The sequence below is a fragment of the Mustela nigripes genome, chromosome X (assembly GCF_022355385.1).
Source record: "Mustela nigripes isolate SB6536 chromosome X, MUSNIG.SB6536, whole genome shotgun sequence".
NCBI classification, from domain to species: Eukaryota; Metazoa; Chordata; class Mammalia; order Carnivora; family Mustelidae; genus Mustela; species Mustela nigripes.
Window position 1 is genome coordinate 569,210 of NC_081575.1, and position 25,219 is coordinate 594,428.

Sequence of the window (25,219 nt, forward strand, 5' to 3'; positions counted from 1 at the left end):
TCACAAGACGGTGCAGATGCTGGAATTACCTGACAAAGTTAAAGCGGTCATTACAAAAATGCTCAGTAGGTCACCGCGAACGCTCTTGAAACAAAAGTTAAAAGAGAAAACGTCAGCAAAGAAATAGAAGATACAGGAAAGACATTTGTCTTGGAAGCTTAGAACTAAAAAATGCAATAACTGAAATAAAAATACCCAATTGAAGGACCCAATACCGCAATGCAGATGACAGAGGAAAGATTCACTGAACTTGAAGACAGACCAATAGAATTATTTATCTGGAGAACAGAAAAAAAAAGATTTAAAAGAAACAAAAAGAGCCTCAAGAACCAGCAGGACAACAGTCTAAAGATCTAATATTTGTGTTATTAGAGTCACAGAAGGAAAAGAGAATGACTATAGCGCTGAAAAAACATTTGAATCATTAAGGGCAGAGAACTTCCCAAGTTTGGCAAAGGAGATATAAACGCAGATTTAAGAAGCTATATAAACCTGAGCAGAATAAACTCTCCAAATCCATGCCATCATATTCAAACTTCTGAAAATGAAAGACAGAAAATATCTTGAAAGCAGCCATGGGAAAACTGCAATATCTATAGGGGAACAAATGATTCATATGACTGGATTTTTCACCAGAAAAATTTTTCTAACCCATGAGCCAGAATAAAGTGGCCCATTTTTCAAATGCTGAAAGAAAAGAACTATTACTCCAGAATTTTGTATCCAGTAAAAATTGCTTTAGGATTAAAGGTGAAATGAAGCCATTCTCAAATGAAGGAAAGATAAGAGAATTCATAGCCAGACTTGCCAGAATTGCTAATGGATACTCTTTATTAGAAGGGAAATGATACTAGAAGGAGTTTTGGAATATCAGAAATGAAGGAAGAGCAACAGAAATGGTAAATATCTCAGGAGATGTAATAGGGCAAAAAGTATTAAGAATGTCTGATGGGTCTTTTCAATGTAACATGTATAGACAACTATAACATAAAAAAGAGGAACGTAAGGGGACCTATATGGTGCTAATGGTTTTACACTCCAATTGAAATGGTAAAATTTTTATTCTAAATGGACTGTGAAAAGTATGTATTTTGTACCTGCTAGAGCAAACACTAAAAAACCATACAGAGAGATAGAGTCCAAATTACAACATATAACTTAAAATGAAATACTATTCCAAAATCTAGGCAAAGGACCCAAAAGAAGGCAAGAAAGAAGAAACAGAGGAACAACAATGACAATGAATAGAGGGAGCAAACAGAAAATAACAAAATGGTAGCCCTTAATATAAACACATCAGGACCCAGATGACATTTGCGGAATCTTCCACCCAACAGCTGCTGTTCATGGAATGTTCACCAAGATAGACCTTATTCTGGGTTATAAATCAAAATGTAACAAATTTAAAAGAATTTAAAGTATATAACATACTTTCTTTGACCATAAAAGAATTTAGAAATCAATTATAAGCTCAAATCAAGCAGAAGGAGGGAAATAACAAAAAGATAAAAGCAGAAATTTGTTAAAAACAAAACCAATAGAGAAAATTCAAGAAAGCCAAAAGTTGGTTCTTTGATAATGATCAACAAGATTGATAACTCTGTAGCAAGACTACCAAAACCAGAAGACACAAATCACCAATATCAAGAATGAAAGAATGGAAATGACCAGATTTTATAGCCACTTAAAGGCAAATAATAAGAGAATAATATTATTAGATTTTTTAAAAAGATTTTATTTATTTATTTGACAGGCAGAGATCACGAGTAGACAGAGGGGCAGGCAGAGAGAGGGGGAAGCAGGCTCCCCGCTGAGCAGAGAGCCCGATGTGGGGCTCATCCCAGGACCCTGAGACCATGACCTGAACCGAAGGCAGAGGCTTAACCCACTGAGCCACCCAGATACCCCTATTATTAGCTTTTTAAACATAAATTTGACTCCAACTGTTAGGTTGTTTCTACCCTTCTTCCTATTAATTCCAAACCCAAAATTTCTTTGCTGTAACCTCTCTGGGTTCTTAGTCACCTGTGTCCACTATGAAGCCACACAGACACAACTTTCCTTAGTACATTTTGAAATTACTTATTCCTGTTTCCCAAATCCTCTCAAAATTCTCATTCCTAGAACGTACCTCAGCTGCATATTAGGAAAACAAAGTCACTGTATACTCAATAGTTAATATGCAGTTTGTTATATCATTGGGCCGGTGAAGTTTTAGTATATGTGCTGCCAAAGCAAGGATTGGACCAATGAAGTTTTAAAGCAAAATCATATAAAAATAGCACAGGTCCACATCCTTAAAACCTTAGGGGCCAAATGTATTTTGGAATTCAAAATGTTTTGTATTTTGGAAAAATAATTTAGAAATTACACAAAGAATATATTAGGAACACCCCCGGGGCGGGGGGGAGTGGAATAGCACCCTGATAATTTAAAAAAAAAAAAAAAAACACCTTGTTCTCTAGAGCTTTCTGAATTTTAAAATTGCAGATAATTTATTGGGGACACATATTTCAACTTTCAATCCATTAGCAACTCCTGTCAGTTCTCTCTCTCTCAAGTCTCTTTCTTTTGATCTACTGGCACCATTCTAGCATTCTAGGTAATAATACATAATAAATATTACCATGTGGGGAACAGGAGGAATAGAAATATGTTTCCAGAGGGTTGATGTGCAGGTGTAGGTATTCAACTGCCATTTCATTCCACCAGCAATTTCCATCTCTGAGGGCTGGGGCCACTCCATGTCCAATCTAAGAGGGGATTTATAAATCAGCCCATTTTGGAGCATGGCAAATCTACCATTTAAACGTAAAAAGTCAGGGTACAGCCCTGGAGACAATGATCATGTTTCTCAACAGGTAGGGGATAATAGGAAGGAATCACAAAGCAATGCCAAAAAAGACCAATTGGCTATTTTGGTATATGAAATTAAGTTGTCATTACAGAACTAAAAGTTTCTACAGGGTTTTACTAGATAATGCCAAACTTAAAGCTTGAGAGATGATAGAAAGAATGAATAAATAAAGTGATTGAGTGGATACATTTTATTCTAAACTATCTTAATGGTGTATCTGGAGAAAAAACTGCTATTATGTTCTGAGCCCCACGAGGCTATCCACCAGCTGTGTAACCTTGATTGAGTAACAGCCGGTTGCTGTATCGGGAATTCTCTCGACCTTGCGCTTCTGTAGGGTTAGGGTTAGGGTTAGAGGGTTAGAAGCACAAGGTAGAGCTTCTTTTCCCTGAATCCCATGTACTTCTCTCTCTTACTTTACTTCTCTCTTTCCTTAGAGCGTACACTGTAGGAGCTTCCTGAGCAAAGGTGCATGGTAGGTAATGTTTTTAGATTTTTTGAATCTGCTTACTCAGAGGAGCTTCTTTTATTGGCCTTTACAGAGAAATCAGTTTTGCATTTATTTGTTTTTGTCTGCAGTTTTATCGATTTGGGCTTTTAACTTTATAAATTTTATTAATTTATTTTTTATGATTTTATATAGATTTCTTAAGATAAAAACTAAATTCTTACTAATTTCTCTCTTCTAACAGTGATGAAACTTTCCTCTGAGTTTAGCTTTCAATAGTTATAAAACTATGGATTTCCTCTTTGGCGAAAGGATTATATTTTTAAACTTATAAATAGTTAAGATTTTCATGCTCAACTTTTTATTAACAAGTTCCAATTTCACTAGATTATGACAATTTAATTTCATTAGATTATGACAGTAGCCTGTAAAATTCTTTAGTTTTTTTGTCAAGTTTTTCTTTGTGATTGCTTTGAAGAAAATAAGCAGTGCACACTTGGGTTTATTATTTATTATGCATTATTCAAATTTGAAATCACCCATTATAATTGGATTTTTCTCAAGTTCTCCATGTATTTCTAATAATTTTTACCTTATATATTTAAATTTGTGTATATACAAAATAGCACCTCCATAATCAGTGTCTTTTATCTTTGTATGATATCCTTCCTTATTCTGTTTAGTGAATTTAAACTTACATTCCACAGTGTTTGTTGTTAGTGTTAGTGTTTGTTGTTTGTTCTGCCTTCCTTTGTTTTCCACTGGCCTGCTTTTTGGAGGTTTTTTTTGGCTGAAAATGTAGGGATTCACACACTGAAGTAACATTGATTATCTTAAGATGCGGAGGAGCTCCAACTGGTGGTTTTATTGTCTTTGTTTAATAAAGTAAAAAATAAGTATTATTCATTTAATACACTCTATATAATAAAGGAAGAAAAGAACCAAAAGTACAAAAACTTTGAGAAATGCCAATATTTAAGACATGCTTAAAAAAAGAAGATCCTTCAGATGAACCATGAAGGGATTGTCAGAGAGGTAAGAGGAGAACCATGCAGTACATAATACATTACACTTTAACCAAGAACTTAACCTACAAAAATTGGGATAGTATATAAAGAGTAAATTCTCTAATTTAATATTTGAAGGGAAAAAAATCACCTAAGAGTTTTATAACAAATGATTCCTGTATCGAATTTTAAAGTAATTATTTTCTAGTTATTCTCATGAGTCTCTTCCTCTAACATGTATATATTATTGTCTGTCCTTTTTAAAATAAGAAAAACTTACCTGTTGACTGGACTTTCTCCAAGGTTAAGATCTGTTTAATAAAAAAAGCAAATTTTACATTATTTTTGTATACTTTTTCTTAAAATGCATTTATATATATATATATATATATATATATATAATCTAAAATATTAATTTAAAAATAGATGTTTACTTCCTACAAGGTTAACAAGTGAGCCATCCAGATTTTTTGCTGTGATTTTTCCATGTTGCTGTCTGGCTTCAACAGATTTGTGGGCTTGTGAAGGTAATGTTGGTTATAATATATCAGATAGGGAAGATAATCTGAAAATAAGAGACAAAATTAGATGAAAAACTAAACCAAATTTATACCAATAATGATATATATATGTACCTCCCATTACAAACTAACAGCACATCAAGTTCTTAGGTTAATGAGTATAAAGTCACATAAAGTTATTCATTAAATACGTTTTAATTGAGCACTTGTTAGACACAATACTAGATACTAAAGATACAGCAGTGAAGAAAAAAACATAAAAATCTCTGCCTTCATGTAGCTTACATTCCAATAGAGACACAAAATAACCAAGATAAATGAAGTATATGTTAGTTTGTGATTGTGATTGTGATAAGTACTGAGGGAAAAATATCCAAGGAAGAGGTGTGATATGTTGGTGGCGGAGGGGTATGTAAATTTAGATGGAAAAGGCTCACTGAGAAGAGGACTTTTAAATAAAGACCTAACATATATGGAAGAGAGCCATGAAGATCCTCCAGCGAGGAGGCCAATGTGTCGGGAGTCAGAGTAACGAAAGGAGTCAAAAAGGCAATTGAGGGCCTTGTAAAGAATTATAAGGACTTTGCATTTTACTCAGAGGCCACCATCTTCGGCAGCTTCCCTGAGATGTGGAAGCCACTGAAGGGATTTGGACAGAGGAGAGACATGATCTGCCTGGCTTGTATTTTAATCAGATCGCTCTGTTATGTGAAGAATGGACTGTAGAGGGCAAGGGAAGAAGCTAAGAGACAATGGTAACTTGAAATAGGGTTAGCCCTGAAGATAGTGAGAAGTGGTCAATGTTTAGATATGTTTTGAAGGTGAAATCAACAGGTTTGGGGAGGAATATCAGAAGCTTAGTTTTTCACGTAGTGAGTTATAGAACCAGACTAGATCATTCAAGTAAAACCACTGGATAGACACTTGGCTATATAATTCTGGAGTCCAGGAGAAATATCCGTAACTGGAGAGAATAATTTGGGAGTCCTTATCATGTAAGCAGTACTTACGGCCTTGAGTCTGGATGAGGCCATCTAGGCAGTGAATAAGTATATATAAAGAAGAGAAATGAGGAAAAAACATCAAAAAAAAAACAGTCTAAAAAAGAGCCAAGAATCACATAAGAGGAAAATCAGTAGACGAACTGAAGAAACTGTATGAAGGAAGTGGGAATGGTGAACTAGGGGGTCTAATAAGATGAAAACCAAGTAATCAGCATCAGAACTTACAACATGGAGGTGATTGGTGACTTTGACAAGGGTCAGTTAGTGGTGTGGAGGTAAAAATAGTGCTTAATGTAGCTTATGAGTTACTTAGTAACTCTATGAACAAGCAGGCAAAACAATAAAGACACAAAGGATTTGAACAACACAATAAGAGGATACAGTTTTCCAGTGCACATAGAACTTCTATCAAAAAAAAAAAAAAAGACTATATGATGGGCCACGAAGCAAGTATCAACAAATTCCAAAGGACTAAATTTATAGAGAAGGTTCTTTGACATAGTGCAAGTAAGCCAGAATTCAGTAGCAGGAAAGATCTTTAGAAAATCCCCATATCTCCAACAGACAAATGAAAAGATGCTCAACATCACTCATCATCAGGGAAATACAAATCAAGACCACAATGGGATGCTACCTCACATCTGTCAGAATGGCTAAAATCAACAACACAAGAAACAATAGATGTTGGCAAAGATGTGGAGAAAAAGGAACCCTCTTGCACTGTTGGTGGGAATTCAAGGAGGTACAGCCACTCTGGAAAACTTAAAAATAGGACTAGCCTGTGGTCCAGTAATCTCAATACTGGGTATTTACCCCCATAATACAAAAACACTAATGCAAACATATATGTGCATCACTACATTTATAGCAGCATTATTGACCATAATAGCCAAGTCATGGAAATGGTCCAAGTGTCCAATGATAGATGAATGGATGAACAAGATGTGGTATATATACACAATGAAATATTACTCAGCCACCAAAAAGAATAAAGTCTTACCACTTGCTATGACATGGAAGGAGCTTCAAGCAAAATAGTCAGTCAAAGAAAGACAAATACCATATGAGTTCACTTATATGTGGAATTCAAGAAACAAAACAAACGATCATGGGCAGGGGCTGAGGAGAGAGAGACAAAATAGACTTTTTTTTTTAAAGATTATATTTATTTGACAGAGAGAGAGAGATCCCAAGTAGGCAGAGAGGCAGGCAGAGAGAGAGAGGGGGAAGCAGGCTTCCCGCTGAGCAGAGGGCCCGATGCGGGGCTTGATCCCAGGACCCTGGGATCATGACCTGAGCCGAAGGCAGAGGCTTTAACCCACTGAGCCACCCAGGCGCCTCCAAAACGCACTCTTAACTATGGAGAATACACTGATGGCCACCAGAGGGGAGGGGGGTGAGGGCATGGGGGAAACAGGGAATGGGGATGAAGGAGGGCACTTGTCCTGATGAGCACTGAATCATGTGGAATCGTGTGGAATCGATGTATTGTACACTTGGAACTAATATAACACTGTGTGTTCATTATACTGGAATTAAAATAAAAAATAAAAAGATCCCCATTCCCCATATACATGAAAAATTTAAAATGTACTTCTAAGTAACACATGGATCAAGCCCTGTTCTCAGCACTCTACAAGTATGGATTCATTTATTCTGACAGCAACCTGACGAGGAGCAGGAAGCTGAGGCACAGAGAGGTTAAATGGTTAAAGAAAAAAGCCACACCATCCATGAATGGTAGAGTTTGAACCAAGTACTCTGGTTTCATGGAGGTAATTTTAAATCAGTGATTTAAAAAAAAAAAAAAAAAAACTGGTTTCAGGGAGTCACGGGATTGTCAACAGAATTGGTTCAAGCAATATACTGTATTTACTCTTCTGGTCATATCTGTTGTAAGTACTAATGATTCCCAAACCACAGGAACTCAGAAAAGTAGTCATTCTTTTGGAAACAAAGAAAATGTGCCACTTTTGCTTTAATATGGGCTTATTCAAAGGACTTACGTTCCTCAAAGTTTTGGTCAAACTCACCCATTGAAAATGCAGAAGGTGTGTCCATTGAGCATATATGTACAAAAGAAAAGTAAAAACATTTAAAACAGATACAGTTTAAGTCTTCAAGTTAGATTAAGAACAAACTTTAATTCAAGCACTTGTAAACCCAATGGTAATATAACATTATTATGTGGATTTGTGACTAAAGGATCAGTTGACGTCACTGAAACACAAACACCCATTAAAAAACATATGAGCTGTCAGGAAATGTATAACAAGCTGCTCTCCAAGAAAAACTAAAGGCCTGCCTTACAGTATTTTTCCATTTCTTTGGTGTAAATACTTTCATCATGGTAAATTACAAGTTATCAATGTGGCATCCACTAGCTTGCAAAATTCCTGAAAATTCAGCACACTATGAAATATGAGGCAAACTAACCTTAAGAGGTTACAAAGGACTTGCATGTTAAGCATAACAAAGTATCACACTGTATGTGTTCGTGTGTTTCTTTGTTAAATTTCCTTTAATTAGTAATTATTTGCAAGTGTGAAATTAAAAGTTAAGAATTAAAAAGTTAAAATTGAAATTAAATTTTAAAAAATTGAAATTAAAAAGTTACAGTGAGGACTCTCCCTTTCCATGAACCACCAAATTCTTCCTGGGGGCACGGCATTTTATTCATTTTTTGTATATCTTTCCAGAAGTACTCTAAGAAATTATACAAACATATGTATTCTTTTTTCTGTTTTTATTTTTTTTCAAGATTTTATTTATTTATTTGACAGAGAGAGAGATCACAAGGAGGCTGAGAGACAGGCAGAGAGAGAGAGAAGGAAGCAGGCTCCCTGCAGAGCAGGGAGCCCGATGCGGGGCTCGATCCCAGGACCCTGGGATCATGACCCGAGCCAAAGGCAGAGGCCTTAACCCACTGAGCCACCCAGGCGCCCCATCTTTTTTCTGTTTTTAAAAACAAAGTTGGGAGCATAGTACTCTTTGTTTCACACCTTGCTTATTTTCCATTTAACAATATCTTGGAGATCATTCCATTTCACTACCTAAAAACAAGGATAGTCATTCTGCTCTCCAACATTGTAACAAATATCCCTGTTCATACATCATTTCACAACCCTGAACATATACATTAGATCAATTCCTATAAATGAAACCACTAGGTCAAAGACTGTTTCAGGAAGAGACAGCAGACACAGTAGGTGGTTAAGCAGTGGAAGAATTAAAGACTAATCCTGCTTTCAGTGATTACGGATATAATCATATAATCGAGTTATGTTACCTGCAAACCAAGCTCCACTTGCTGAAGCATTCACAACTGGATTATTTGGTATAGACGGGATCAGTGCATGCTGGAGACTTAAAAGATTACAAGAAAAATGAGACATGCTGGAGAATAAGTAGAATCACATATATCCTACCCAGCTGAGCCTACATATCTTTAAGTCAAGCATTTATCCATTCATTAATCCGTCCATCCAACTATATACTAACTCTACATCTATCTGTGATAAAGAAACAGTCAACAGACTTGTTGTCTAATAGAACATGATAATATGAGTCCATTATAATCAATATAACCTAAATAATGGAATGAATGAATAAGCCTTAGAGAAATTTAGAACAACTGGAAAGTAAAAAGAAGAAGAGGAAGAAAGAATGAAAGAAAATTGAAACCATAATTTTCATAATTTTCATGTGAAATAGTTCACATGAGCCTTTTGAAGTGATACACCTCAAAATTTGTATTATTTAATTTCTGTGTATATATGGGTGTATGTACATATATCTGTGTAACACACAGACCTTGAATGTTACTGTGCACAGTTTTGTGGATAAATATTAAATAATCATCTACAGCAATTATTCCCACTAGAGGAGCCTCTAAGAGAAGAAATCAAATTCTTCAAAAGAAGGTTTATTCCAGTCCCAACTTTTGATTTCGAGAATCACTCAGCATAATAAAAGATGTTCCCTTGGAAAGCATATTACCCCTGTGGAGAGAATGGGGTCCCAGAAAAGACTGAAAACCTCTCTTCCATACTGTCATTGAAAATGTGTTCCAGCATGTTCAAAGCCCATTATTTACTTAGTCACTTTCATATTGTTAAAATCAGGGAAATTATTTAGAGAGAAACAAATTAATCTAAATTAAGACATTTATTAACTTACCTGTAAGGAGACCAACTGTCATTTTTCTCTTCCAAAGAAGCTAAATGTTGTTTTAGTGCTTCAAGTAAACTATGGGGTGCCTGAAGATAAAGTTATTGTGAAAGACATATTTTCTGATAGTTCTTAGCGTATCCATACACTCTTACATCATAAAAAGGTTCTGAACAAAAATGAAGACACTTATATAACAAAGGCATTAAAGGTACATACAGTTGACCTTCAGACAATGTGGGGGTTAGGGGCATACACCCTTCTGCAGTGGCAAATCCATGTGCAACTTTTGACTTCCCCGTAAGTTAGCCACTAATAGCCTAGCCTTGACTGGGAAGTTTTACCAATAATACAAAGTATCTATTAACACTGATTTTCTATGTTATATGTATTATGTGCTGTGTTGTTACAACAATACCTAACTTTTTCTTCATTTTTTCAGTATTTGTAGGCTACACAGTTCGTCGGTGAGTTTTTTCAAACTGTTGCAAATCTCCAAAACATTTTCCAATATATTTCTTGAAAAATCTCCACATATAAATGGCCTGCATAGTTCAAACCCATGTTTTTCAAGGGTCAGCTGCAAATGCTACAGATAAATTCATTATGAAAAGCAGCATCTTGATATCAAATCAGATTTTCAAACTATGCTTTCACATACTTTTTTGTTAATGGCCCATGGACTGCTAAAAGATCTATTTCTTTTGGACTTGAACTCATTCATTTTTTTAAATTTTTTAAAGATTTTTATTTATTTATTTGACAGAGAGAGATCAGAAGCAGGCAGAGAGGCAGGCGGGGGGGGGGGGGGCAGGAAGGAGACTCCCCGCTGAGCAGACAGCCCGATGCGGGGCTCGATCCCAGGACCCTGAGATCATGACCTGAGCCAAAGGCTGAATCTTTAACCCACTGAGCCACCCAGGTGTCCCTCATTTATTATTTTTTACTCCTTCATGAATCACCAGGTTTTCTTTCTTTCTCTCTTTGTTTCCATGAGCAAAAACTATCTAGCCCGGGGCTTCATGACCTGGGAAACTCCATTGTACAGGTCTGGGGGAGGAGATGTATCAAATAATCACATGAATAAATGCAAAAATCAAAGTTCTGAAAAGTACTATGAAAGAGGGGTACAAGATATTCAGATAGTGTTAAGCTAGGCCATCTGATCACGTCAGCGATGTCAGGGGAGCAAGTCCTTCCAAATAAAGCAACAAGTGAGCTGCCATCTGAAGGATATCCGGAACCTAAGTAAGAATGAGAATTGCCGGCAGGAGAAGAACATGTGCAAAGGCAAGGGCACCTGGCACAGACCAAGAATAAAGTTGCCCTTTGTTGCTAGAGCAGAGAGCAGCGGGAAATGTGCAGGACATGAAGCTGGATAATAGGTAAGGATTCAACAATGCAGAACCTTCCATTAGAGGCTATGTGGATAACTGCAGACTTTCTTTTAAGAATATTGGGTGGGGGCGCCTGGGTGGCTCAGTGGGTTAAGCCTCTGCCTTCGGCTCAGGTCATGATCTCAGGGTCCTGGGATCGAGCCCCGCATCGGGCTCTCTGCTCAGCGGGGAGCCTGCTTCCTCCTCTCTCTCTGCCTGCCTCGCTGCCTACTTGTGATCTCTGTCTGTCAAATAAATAAATAAAATCTTAAAACACACACACACACACACACACACACGGCCCAGCAGAAATCTGCTCAGAGGGATTTTCGTACTGGACTAAATATGGGGACCAGAGGAAGGCCAGAAATGCCTGTTAAGAGCACCCTGGGTAGGGAAGACCGGGAATGATCACCCAAACACGATCAGTTTCATTATGTCCAACACACAGTTGCCAAAGGGATAGAATATTTGTTTCATTCACTCAGTCATCGAACAAAAATATAACAACATAACTAGCAAAAAATAACTAAAATAACAAGTTAGCAGTAAATTCGAACCATGTTTGCTAGAAAGAATGTTTTTTATCTGCGTTGTTTTCGGCCGTTCCGCGGCAGCTGCGAATCTGTGACAAAGCCCCCGCCCGAGGTCAGCGGACGACGTCAGCAGGACACCGCGGGCGACTCCCCAGAACTTAGGCCGAGCCGAGGCGCTTCCCAGTGGAAGCGCAGCTCGGAGCCCAGAGACCTCTTTGGAGAGGCCGAAAGCGCAGAGACGCCGAGGCCGAGGGAGGAGACGCATCCAGGCAGACGTGCCGTCCGCGCCGCTGTCGCCCGACATTCTCCCTCGCTCTGCTTATCCGACGCCTCCTCCGGGAAGCCAGAGTTGCTCCGCCCCGCAGCGGGGTTCGCTGTCTGTGCGCGGGGCCCCTCTCACTTCTCCGCACACGAACGAACGCGTGGGCGCTGTGTGCGCTCCAGGCCTCCCGAGAAGACCCGCACAGAAACTCCTCCGCCCGCCGACGGGACGCTTCCTTGCACCTGTGACCATCCTGTCCGCGCCTCCTGCCCCCTCTTCCCCGGGGGCCTGCTGCGTCCACGGTGTTCTGGATCCAGTGCCCTACAGCTGCCGACGGGACCTCAGCCTGCATCTGCAGCCTCTCTCTCTTCCTATGGCGACCGCCTGGGCGACGTACTGTCTGAGTACTTCACCTTCACCGGGTCCCAAGCAAGGCAGGCCTGCCACGCTGAGGTCAGGGTGGGGCTTTTAAGCCCTAACTTATGGGATGGGGGGCGATGACCTTGGAAATCCTTAGTCTCTGGGCTATGCTGTGACTTCACTGTAGTTCCAGGCCTAGAGGCCAAGAGTGGGCGGGGGAAGATCCCGATGGGACATGTACCTTGTGGGGTTGAGAGCTCTGCATCTTAAACAGCCTCCACTTGCCCTCCAGGCAAAATAGTAAATAAAAACACATCGCCTGGGTGGCTCAGTGGGTTAAAGCCTCTGCCTTCAGCTCAGGTCATGGTCTCAGGGTCCTGGGATGGAGCCCCGCATCAGGCTCTCTACCAGGCAGGGATCCTGCTTCCCCCTCTCTCTACCTGCCTCCCTGTCTACCTATGATCTCTCTCTGTCAAATAAAATCTTAAAAAAAATACAAAACAAAACACATCACCTTCCAGGAGGATGGCAGAATTGGTGCCAATCATTCCATGTCATTCACCATTATGGCCCCCAAACCAGTCAGGCCTTGGAGAATGAGAAACTACAGTATAATCAGTCAGCTAGGAATCTGACTGTAGCCATATGCCAGGCACAAGAGTTCCTCTGGAACTCACATACATGCGTGAAGTTTCAGCTTCCAAGTGTAAATCACAAGGCGTTGTGGGCATGGAATGGACAGCAGTACACATTAACAATGTGACCCAGGCTGTGTTAACTCTCTCAACATTCTGTCATATGCTGGTCAAAAGAAGTCTAGACCATCTGGTCATCCCTCAGAGAATCACACTGATCCTCCTATCCGTGATGTCACGCTAACTGGATCAGATGAGCAGAAAGTGGTTAGAAAAGCTATGAATGTTCCAGAAGGTAGGAAATAAACGTACAAAGATTCAGGGACTTTCTACTTGAGTAACATGTTTAGGGTTCCAGGGGCCAGGAGTTTATCGGGAAATTCCATCCAAAATAGAAGATAACGTAGTACACATCTTGCACCTCCCAGCGTCAAAAAGGAGACACAACAGCGGGTAGGCCTCTTTGAGTTCCCAAGACAGCAGGTTCCCACACCAGGGCAAGAATGCTTTGACGCATATCCCAGATGACCTAGCAGCCTGCCACATTAGTTTGGGGCCCAGAGCAGGAAAGAGCTCCCTGGAGGGGGCCCAGACCAGGCCAGCAGCCCCACTATTCAAGCCCTGTGGTACATGTGGGACAGAGCACAAGCCAGTCCAAAAGGCACAAGCAGGCTGCGTGAGTCGCTCGCCAGACCTTCATCTCAGCCACACCTCGACCTCATACCCCACCCATTGCCAGGGAGAGATTCCTGATGAGCAGCTCCTAGGGAAGGAAAAAGTCTGAGCTCGTTTGATTCTCATAAGACTGCTATGAGAAAGACAACAGAATTATACACATTTTACAGATGCAAAAGTGAGCCGCGGAGAATGGAAATGAGTTGCCTAGGATTCCAAATATTCTGCTGTTTCCACTAATCAGTTCTGTCCACTTAAAGAGCGTGGGCTAGTTGTTAGACTATGAGTCACCATTTAACATTCAGCAGGGAATGGCCTCTTTTACAGAACCAACAGCTCAAAGACCTGTTCAGAAAACACGTGTCTATGTATATATGTGTGTGTGTGTGTGTGTGTGTGTTTGTGTGTCAGGAGGGAATGAAAATACATACGTTAATTTATGGCAAAGGATGGAGTCTCAGATGACAATATAATAAACACATATACCTAATGACAAAAAAAAGTCATTTAAACACGTAGGAAAGATACACTGACCTGTGTAAGATATGGAATGTCATTCCGGTCAATTCCAACTTGCTGAATTCACAAGCGAGCGGGGAGTACACATTACAACAGGGAGTGGCAACAAAGAAAAGTAACTGTAAGTTACTGTAAGTAACCAACGTTACCAACGTGCACACAAAAGAGAAAATACTCCCGGAGCATGAATGCCTTGCTGGGCTAGTACCTAGTTGGTCAGGAAAAACATGTCAAGCAAAGGTATGCCTTGTACACTTAAACCCAAACTTATAGTCATCCTAAGGATAACCCTAGAAGAGAACTCTTGTCAGATATTGCATCTTTGTGGTTCTGGAAAGAGCCAAGTTGTATTTTGGATGTTCATACTGTTGTTCTCCTTTGAGTAATATATCACGTTTTGTTTTTGTTGTGTTCTGTTGGGTTTGCTTTGGTTTTCAGAAGTTCAATGTATTTATCCTGCTTGGGTTCTTCTGAGTGTCAGGGGAAATGTGGGGGTCACCTCATGTGTTCCCTTCTTCAGCTGATAACAGACCTGTGCTACGTATTGTCCACTGTCTGGAAAGATATGTGTCGTATGAGGCCCCGTTTCTGGCAACAGTTATCTTCACAACTACAAACACAAATCCTTGAACTACTTAATTTTAGGGTATAGTCTTACTGTTTACAAAATAGTTCAAAATACTAACAATTTCTGTGTGTTTGTGCAGTGGGGGGAGGGGAAAATCCAGAAAATCCTTGGGTAGAAATCGATTTCCGTACCTCTGCAACTTTCAGGAACTGTGCCAGTTTGGCTGTTCTTTCAAGGAACTTGATGTAAATATCCAAACTCTCCTTGCATTGGTTTTTTCTCATATCAAAATATTTGTCTACAAATTAGAAAAAATCACCATGAAGGAGCCAGTATCTCAGCAATTTTCCAGTTTCACTCCATTTTCATAATTTTAATTTCAGCTGAATCTGTATATGATTTTAACTTGTTCAAAACAATTACAGATTTAAGCCAGTTATTTTCTGTCTTAGCAAGCAACAAGACTGCTCAATCCATATAATCAGCAGATTTTTATGAAGTACCACATGCCAAACACTGATGCTGGGAAGATACCCAGAATTGAATCGCATATCCAGAGAGTTTGGTTTAGTTTAATCTCTACAACTTCCAGTCTGTAATCTTCTTGACTAACATCAAGATCTGAAGATTTTGAGGGAAGGGGCTGTGTATCCTTCTCTTTCATAACTCTACAAACGTACTAGGATACTCCTTCAGCGTAAGAAATACCTCAAGTTCTCATCAATGAAGCTTGGAGAACACTCCCAATTACATGAATCATTCATGAGGGCTAAATGAGGACAGAAATTTCCCAGAAATATCAATTAGCATTTGTACAAAGAAATACACAGCTCAGTGGCTAATTAGTCAAGGAACTTTAATCCAAAAAAGAAATATAATGTCTCATTTTTAAATATATATGATCTTAAAAGGGTCCTCTATTTTGAATCTATCACGAAAGTAGTCTACATTAGTCTACACGTAGAGAGAAAAGGTTTTGACCCGTCTATTTTTTAAGCAATGTCCCTTCTTTAGCCTACCTAGCAGATTAAGGATACCCTCATTGTAGGCTGCAAAGAGGCGAAGAGAATCCTTAAAGAGAAGCATGAAAGCAGCATGTATTATGCCATTGGTTAGCTCATCAGGGTTTGCCTGGAAATTAAATAGAAGAGTTTAAAACAATTCCTTCTCCCATTACTGCCAAACAGTGTCCTTGGCCTGTATGTTTAAAAAGGATACATAAAGCTCTTACATTAAAATTAAGAAGAGCATCAAACTGCGTTTGAATGACTGGAAGAGTGTTTAGCAGCTGCTTTGTATCCATAGTTCTCATCGTACCGTCCGTCCTATAAAAGAGATGACATCAGCATCTTTAAATAAAGCTGTGTTTTTGGTCAACTCCATATTTTCGCCTACAAGCCAGTGGTATTTACTGACCCTCTCTTGGTTTTGGTGATGTCAGATGCAATCAGTCTGTACGCGAGAGACTTCTCATTCAAGTACCTGCTGTATCGTCTGATGAAGGTTGACATGGTGTAGCCTAAACATGAATGACACGTCATTATTTCCAGTTTTACCAACATGAACCATTTACAGTATACGTAAATGCAAAGAGCTACCATTTCACTTCCCCCCCATAGACCTCAACAAACCTTCCAAGCACAAAAGCTAAAGATTCTAGCTCAAGATTATTGCTTAGTTCCTCAAGGCCTCGAAACCACCTTGTGAGGTTGGTGACATTCATGAACACAGGGAATAACTGAACTTTATCAGCTTCTTCCCACTGCTGCAGAGACTATCCTAAGTTCTTACCACTTTCCTGAAACTGCCCATCCCACCGTCACCAGCCCTCCCCAGCCCTCCCATGTTCTAACCAGGCATGGTTTTCAAAGAATTTTTTTTTTTAAGAAACTCTTTTTTTAAAAAAATTATATTTATTTATTTGACAGAGATCAGAAATAGGCAGAGAGAGAGAGGAAGAAGCAGGCTCCCCGCAGAGCGGACAGCCGGATGCGGGGCTTGATCCCAGGACCCCGGGATCATGACCTGAGCCGAAGGCAGAGGCTTTAACCCACTGAGCCACCCAGGCGCCCCCAGGCATGGTTTTCAAAACAGAGCGTTTCCCTCCTTGCCACATGTAGTATTTCCATTAAAGAATCATCTTACCTTCTATGACACTTTTATCCAGGAAGTTGTGTAAAGTAAACAAGGAGTTTCTAGATGCAAGATGTTGGATAAAACGCTGTCAAATGTGCCAAATTACAAAGTTAGCTTCTGTCCACAAATAGAGCTCTTTAATGAGTTTATCATTGTGAATGCATAGTTGACATAATTCTATCATATAGCTTCTATTTCCTGAGCATTGATTAATAATTAATAATATAAATCTTTACAGTGTATTTTCTTTATAGTTTCAGATCTATTTGTCCCAGTATTTTTAAATTTACATAAATATTATATCTAAATCCCATTCTGCAACTTACTTCCTCTATTAGCATTCTTTTTGAGATCTAGCCTTATCAGTATACATTATATAATACTTCATTATACATATGCACCTCGTTTTAGTGATCTGTTCTGTACTGATGGAAATTTATGTGATTTCTACTTTTTAGTTATTATAAATATGCTATGAGAAGTGGATTTGCTGGGTCACTGGGCTTGGCATTTTCAATTTTTCTAAACATGTCTCAATGTTCTCCTCTCCCCAGTCATAAATTCCATATCATCCACAGGGTCTGTGAGTTCTCATTTCCTCAAGACCTTCCAACTCTTCATATTGTCACGCATTTTAAATTTTGTTTATCTGAGCACGTTGTCAGATGGTTTTCAGCCATTCTGGTTTCCTTTTCTGTGAATTCTCTGTTCATTTGTCTTGTGCACTATTCCACTATACTGCTTTTTTCATACTGATCACAAATCCTGAATATTCATCTTTTTTCTTTAATATTTCTGTTTGAAATATCTTATTCCAACTTTTATGGTGTCTTTCCTACTCAAATGTCATAAGCACGTTCTCCTACGTTTTCTTCGATTTTAAAACTTAGCTTTTTGCACTTACAGGTGTTTCATTTGTGTGGAATTTATTTTTGTATGTTGGAATAAGATGAAGATGTCATTCTATTTTTTCCAAAAGATGTTATTTCTCTCAAAAGGCTTTATTTTATTGTACCGTATTTAAAATCTAGTTAGTTAACATACAGTGCAACACTAGCTTCTGGAGTAGAATTCAGTGATCCAATACAACATACAACACCCAGAGCTCACCAGCAGTGCCCTTAGTTTCCATCCCCCATCTAGCCCATCCCTCCACCCACCTCCATCCATCAACCCTCAGTTAACCCTAACGTTAAGAGCCTCTTATGGGGGCGCCTGGGTGGCTCAGTGGGTTGGGCCTCTGCCTTCGGCTCAGGTCATGGTCTCAGGGTCCTGGGATTGAGCCCCACATCGGGCTCTCTGCTCAGCGGGGAGCCTGCTTCCTCCTCTCTCTCTGCCTGCCTCTCTGCCTACTTGGGATCTCTCTGTCTATCTGTCAAATAAATAAATAAAATCGTAAAAAAGAAACAAAGAGTCTCTTATGGTTTGTCCCCCCAACCTTTTTCTAAATCCTAACTTTTAAATGCAAAGCTTACTGAGACAAAATGTTAGAGTAGAATAAATAATTTGATGTTCAAGAACATTTCAGTTCTGTAAAATACAAAGAGTGTATGTGGGGACAGGTGGACAAGTATTGACGTAATCCACTCAGGCACCTGGTTTCTCCTGGTAAAGTAAAGCAATACACCTTTGAGGGTTTTCTCTCTCTGGTCAAAAGAGTCTAAGGAAGTGAGAGAGATGCCCACTCTATCACCCACTTTCTTATCTAGTGGCTGAAACAGCGTACCTCCAATACTGATTGCCAAGATATACTCCTCAGTAAAAATGCAAAAATCAGCCTTTTCGTAGCTACTGCTGTTCTTTTCCCCCACTTGTGACAAAGTAACAGATAATAAACCTTGACATTCCAAGAATATTTTGCAGTCGTGTACTGACAGTTCTCCGTACCAAAAGGAAGGAAATGATTACCAGTCGAATATCTGCGTTCTCACCTCATTTCCGTGCACCATAAGGTGATGGACAGTAACCAGGGCTTTGAATACTACCACCCAGCTGCTGTTCCCGGTTTTTTCAGAAAGAACATCAGCCAAATGATCCACGCTCATGTTTGTTCCATTTATGTACTGAATGAGGTCTGAATGAGAGACAGTGGCAAGTATTAAGACACAAATGAGAAATAATTTTTCCAAACCAAAATTGGTAACTTTAACTTAAATACAGAGCAATCAAATGTCAGAAATGACGAAGGGAATAGTCCAAAACATTTTCTTCGTTACAGGTGTTACAATTTGTACTGATGTATGTGACCTGATAGTTAATGGCTCACTATGCTATTGTCCTGTATACTTGGTGGGGGTAGGGCCTGTGTTCATTTTGGACACCAGGTCTCCCTGAGACCCAGCACAATGGCTGGCATACAATGAGTTACGGTAAATAGTTGTTAAATGAATGACTAGGACTCAAGAAGGTAACATACGCAATGTCAGACAGGTAGTTAAGTGGCAGGGCTGGTATTTGAAATCAGACTCTTTTGACCAAGATGTGGACCATTATGTCATCCTGCCTCCCTCAAGAAAAGTGTCATTACATGAGGGTTCAGTCAGGCATTTTCCGTGTAGTGTCACCCCATGTCTAGCCCTTTGCTTGCATCCTTTAAGCTTTTGTTGCTTCTTCTTTTAAAAAAAAAGTTTTTAAGTAAACTCTGCCCCCCAACGTGGGGCTCAAACTCACCATCCCAAGATCAAGAGTCACATGCTCTACTGACTGAGCCAGCCAGGTGCCCCAATTGCTAACTTTCATAATTGCATTTTTTCCATTGTTGTAGACTTCATCCCCAGCACTTCTTAATCAGCATGTTCACATTCTGAGGAGGGTGCTTAGCAAATATGCTAGTGAAGGGTCACTAGGCTGACCTTAACCTAGATCCATTCACTCAAGTGTATATATACTACATGCCAGTGGCTCTGCCATGATTAAGATTATGAAGAATGAGCTTCTGTCATGTTTTTTCTCTAAGTCAGCTTCCTTCCTCTGTCTGGTTAGTTTCCTTTGTAAGTTTGTTGTTTCCACTTTTCCACTATTTCAGCCTTTGGACTGAACCATTGGTATATCAAGTATCCCCTTTGGTTCCATACATTGTTCATGTAGCTAACTGTTGTTCAAGACCAAAAGGTCTTGGGAAGCCAATTTTGGTACATACTGAATCAGTGGAGAGCTTTTAAGCAAAATATCAAAATAAGGAGGTGATCATAAGAGTGACTTGGCTATAAAGTTTTCAAAAGCAGTGGGATTTATGTATACAGGCAAAATCACCTATTTATAGAGTCAGTGCTTGATGTGAACTCAAACAGCAGGTGGCAGGGCTAGCCTGAGAGTCTGTTCTGTCTTTGAGCCACAGATAATTTCAAGAATCAAAATTCTGTCCCCTGGAAACATTCACAGGGGTGCTGTTGAATGTTGTCCGACATTCTAAAGCCTATTCGTTGACCTTAGGTTAAGACTGCTTCTGGGATGATCAGCTCTATAGACTTTTCCTTCCTTTACTTCGCAAGACTTGCTGAATGTAATGATTCGCAAGGGGTCTGGGCTTTGAAATTAGACTCTTCAGAAGGCTGGGTTGTTACTCCACCATTTCGCGTGTCCTAAATTCTCTGAATAGCTTGTAAATAGTTCCGAGGCTGGACTTAAAAAGACCAGTGGTTCTCTTCCAGGCTCCCTCCCAAGATGACTAGGGGTGAGAATTCAATCTCCTGTCAATGCTGCTGCAGGAAAAAGAGGGTTGGGGGAGGGGTGCGGGAGAGGGGTGCGGGGTACTGGCACCAGAGGCGCCCAGGCCTCCTACTCACCTGCCAGGTGTTTCGCCTTGGGCTCCATAGGCTCATCGGTGGTCGCCCCGAGGGCAGCCTTGGACGCAGACGACCCCATGGGTGCGTCGCGGACTGCCAGCCACGAGGGTGATGGCCCTGGAGTCTGGTCCCTCCTCTTCCGGACCGGCGGACTGAGCCAGGGTGGCACCTCAGGTAACAGGTGGAGCCCCCGAGGTGACGGAAGAAAGGCCTGGCCCTGCAGCCTGACGCAGAGACGCAGCATTGTGAGGTGGAGTTTGAAGCTGCGAGGCCCCAGGGTGTTGGCCAGAGCATGGGGCGAGAGGGCCGTGGGCCACCAAGCGGGTCCGAAGACAGGATTGAGCGTGGGCCACGGCACCTCCAGAGGAGCGAGGCGGATCCTTCGCGGAGAAGATGCTCAATAACAAACTAGAAAAACCCATCGACCGAATATTATGACGAAGGGGGACATGTTGAAGACTCCAGGCAAAAGCTCTGCCGCTCTTCGGGTTTGGGGAAGCTCGAATATTATGGGGGCTGTTTCCTGCTTAAGGACTTGTCCTCCTCTCCTTCAGCCAGCAGCGGATATAGACCCATCGGGTTGTTCATGCTCTCCCTTGATTATCCTTTAATGCCCGTGGGGTCTGTAGTGATGTGCCCACTGTCCGTCCTGATGCTGCTGAGTCTTCTCTCTCCTTTTTCTGACTAGAGAGCTATCAGCGGTGATGATCTGCTCCAAGAACCAACTTCTGGTTTTCTCTATATTCTGTTTCCTATTTCATTGACTTCTGCTCTTTACTATTTCCTTTCCTTCTACTTGCTTTTCATTTATTTTGCTCTTTATCTTCTGGTTTCCTACGGTAGGTTAGATATCTTATCTTCTCTTATAATAAAAGCATTTAGACTTAAGTACTGCTTTCCTGTCAAAGAACATATTGCTTATGGTTTCAATCTTTTAAACTTTGTTGAGATTTATTTTATGACCTTTATCAAGGTCAACATCTGTGTACCCTTGAAAAGATGCATATTTTTCTACTATTAGGTGCAATGTCCCAATTAAATGTGTAGTATAGCTCCTAATATTGTATCACAAGTGACTGAAATGGTTCATTTTTATTTGTGGAGGCTTCCCCTCCCCGCACCATGCTTAAAATTCAAGAGTTTCTTCAGGTATCTCTTCAAGTTCAGTGATCTTCTGCAGCCTAATCTTCTGCTGATCCCGTCCAGGACAGGTTGCATTTCTAATATTCTATTTTTCATCCCTACCAATTCCATTTGGCTCTTTTTATATCTATCTTTTATTGCTCTTCTCATTATGTTCACATGTTCCTTTAAACCCTTGAGGATATTGATAACAGTTACATGGTTATTTTAAGATGTTTATCTGCTAATTCACCTTTGATAATAGCTGTTTCTGTTGACTTTTATCTTTTCTTGTACATGAGTCATATTTTTCTGCTTCTTCTGAATACTAGACACTGTTAATGCTACTTTGTTGTATTTTAATGTATCTGTTAAAGAATGTTGAAGTTTGTTTAGATAGGCACATATACTACCTTCTTTTTATGGCCAAATAATATTCCATTACATGGGTATACTATGATTTATTTATCTACTTATTCTTTGATGGATATTAAACTATTGTGAATACTGCTTCCTTTACAAATATTTGTTCCAATACCTGTTTATAGTTGTTTTGGGTATATACCTATGAATGGAATTGCATGGTTATATGGTAATTTCTCCACATCCTCATCAACATTTGTTTGAGTATGGCCATCCTACTGTGTGGAAGTGGTAGCTCTTTGAGGTTTCATTTGCATTTCCCTGATGACTAATGATTTAGAGGACTTTTTTTTTTCATGTGTTTATTGACAATTTGTGTATCTACTTTGGAGAACGGTCTGTTCAGATCCTTTGCCCATTTTTACATATTTTTATTTTTTTTAAGATTTTATTTATTTATTTGACAGACAGGGGTTACAAGTAGGCAGAGAGGTAGGCAGAGAGGCAGGCAGAGAGAGGAGGAAGCAGACTCCCCGCTGAGCAGAGAGCCCAATGCGGGGCTCGATCCCAAGTCCCTGTGATCATGACCTGAGCCAAAGACAGAGGCTTTAACCCACTGAGCCACTCAGGCGCCCCATATTTTTATTTTTTTTTAAGTAGGTTCCACACCCAGTGTGGAGCCCAATTCAGGATTTGAACTCATAACCTGGAGATCGAGAACTGAGATGAAATCAAGAGTCAGGTGCTTAACCAACTGAACCACCCAGGTGGCCCCCTTTGCCCATTTTTAAATTGAGTGATCTTTTCTTTCAGTTTTATTGAGATGTGATTAACAAATAAAATTTTGTATATATTTAAGTTGTAGAATGTCATGTTTTCTTTTAAGGTGTTATAACATGAGGGTTTAGTTTTTACATAATAGCTCAGCTCTTGAGTTTCCTTGAGGAATATATATATATATATATATATATATATATATACTGACATACTGACGGTTTTGCTGTGTATGATGAGAACACTTAAAATCTACTCTTTTAGTAAATTCCAAGTATACAATTTTATTAACTATGGTCACCATACTATACATTAATCTCTCTTATAACTGACAGTTTGTACACTTTGACCAACTTCTCCCCATTTCCCCCAACCTCAGCCCCTGGCAACCACCATCATTCTATCATTCTACTCTTTGGTTATATAAGTTCAACGTTCTTAGATTCTACATATAAATGAGATCACGCGTTATTTGTCCTTCTGTGCATGGCTTATTTCACTTAGCATAATGTTCTCCAGATTCATCCATATTGTCACAAATGGCAGCATTTCCTTCTTTCTTATGGCTGAATTATATACATACCACATTTTATTTATCTATTCATCCATCATCGGACACTTAGATTGTTTCCATATCTTGGCTATTATTAATAATGCTGCAATAAACATGGGAATGCATATATCTCTTTGAGATTATGATTTCATTTTCTATGGGTATATACCCCAAATTGGGATTGCTGGATCATTCAGTAGTTCTATTTTTAATTTTGCCTAATTGCTGTACCCAGGACTAGGGTACAGGAATACCCTGGGTATTAGGTTGAATAAAAGTAGTGAGGGGGGCACTCTTGTTTTATTTTCTGAAGCTTGAGAAAAAGCTTTCAGCTTTTCACCATTGAGGATGATATTAGCTATGGGCTTATTGGCTATGGCTTTTATTATGTTGAGGTACATTTCTAACCTTCATTTTGTTAATGTAGTGTATCACATTGATTGGTTTGTCAATGTTAAACCACCCTTGCATCCCTGGAATAGATTCCATTTGATCATGATGCATGATCCTTTTATGGTGCTGTTAAATTTGGTCTGCTGGTGTTTTGTTGAGAATTTTGCACATATATTCATCAGGAATATCAGCCTATAATTTCATTTTACCGTGTGTCTTTGGTATGAGGGTAATGTTGGCCTTATTAAATGAATATGGATGTGTTCCCTCCTCTTTAATATTTTGGAAAAATTTGAGAAGGATTGGTACAAATTCTTAATTAAATGTTTAGTAGAATTCACTCATGTACAGTTTTAAGCATTTTTTTCACAGGGTAGGGGGCAGGCTGCACAACTGAGAACCATCACTGGATAATTGAGGCCCTAACCCAGTCCTGGTACAGCTGACACACTTAAGGCAGGCGGTTTGGTTTGTAAATGTGTCAATTCCCTGGAAAGGTACCTCCCATTTAAATAGAAATATTCAATTTGGAGGTTGGAGGGGGTGAGAAACCCATTTTGGCCTTAAGTGAGCTGACATATCTTTGAACGAAGCCTAGGCATCTTCAGGAACATCAGTGCACCAAAGGCCTCATGAGCTCATGAAGAGAGGACTGCTTCAGGCTGTACACTCCATGCTGGTTAGTTTTCTTAACAGCTCCTGTTTCTTTTGGCTCCACCAACAGCCCAAGAGGGGATCAAAAGTCTGATGCAGCTTCTTTTACCACAGAACAAATGGGCCAATTTTTGGCATGGGTTACAGCTTTTGGTTGTTGTTGTTTAATCGGGAACATGAAATTCTTTACTTTGGGAAAGACAGCTAGCTCTTTTTCTCTGACTGACAGAAGGAGTAAGCATTGTGCATTCACCCCATTGTTTCAAGAAAAGCTCGCTAGCATCTGGATTTTGTTGGTGATTATCAATCACTCCACCTGGCCAGCAGCCACGGCCATTGAGATGGAAACTTTCAACTTGCCACAACCAAGACATTATTTATAACAGTAAAAATTTTGGACAGCAGAGAAAGTTTCTAACATTTTATAAATGTGTGTAGCTCAAACATGTAACACATTTTAACATCCATTCCAAATGTTTACCTCATTCACAGGTTACTTTA

At 39.6% G+C, this 25,219-nt stretch overlaps 1 protein-coding gene across 1 annotated transcript; it reads right to left on the bottom strand.

The window, feature by feature from the left end:
• On the bottom strand, nt 1–20,938 carry LOC132007663 (phosphatidylinositol-binding clathrin assembly protein-like). Its single transcript, XM_059385907.1, has 14 exons — nt 20,860–20,938; nt 19,006–19,148; nt 17,084–17,159; nt 16,355–16,457; nt 16,170–16,263; nt 15,958–16,069; nt 15,130–15,236; nt 14,386–14,427; nt 10,017–10,096; nt 9,127–9,203; nt 4,593–4,623; nt 2,627–2,798; nt 216–278; nt 1–84 (listed from the first exon to the last, which is right to left on the bottom strand). The coding sequence occupies exons 1-14, from the start codon at nt 20,936–20,938 to the stop codon at nt 1–3; spliced, it is 1,263 nt and encodes a 420-aa protein (XP_059241890.1).
• Between the last annotated feature and the right edge of the window lie 4,281 nt (nt 20,939–25,219).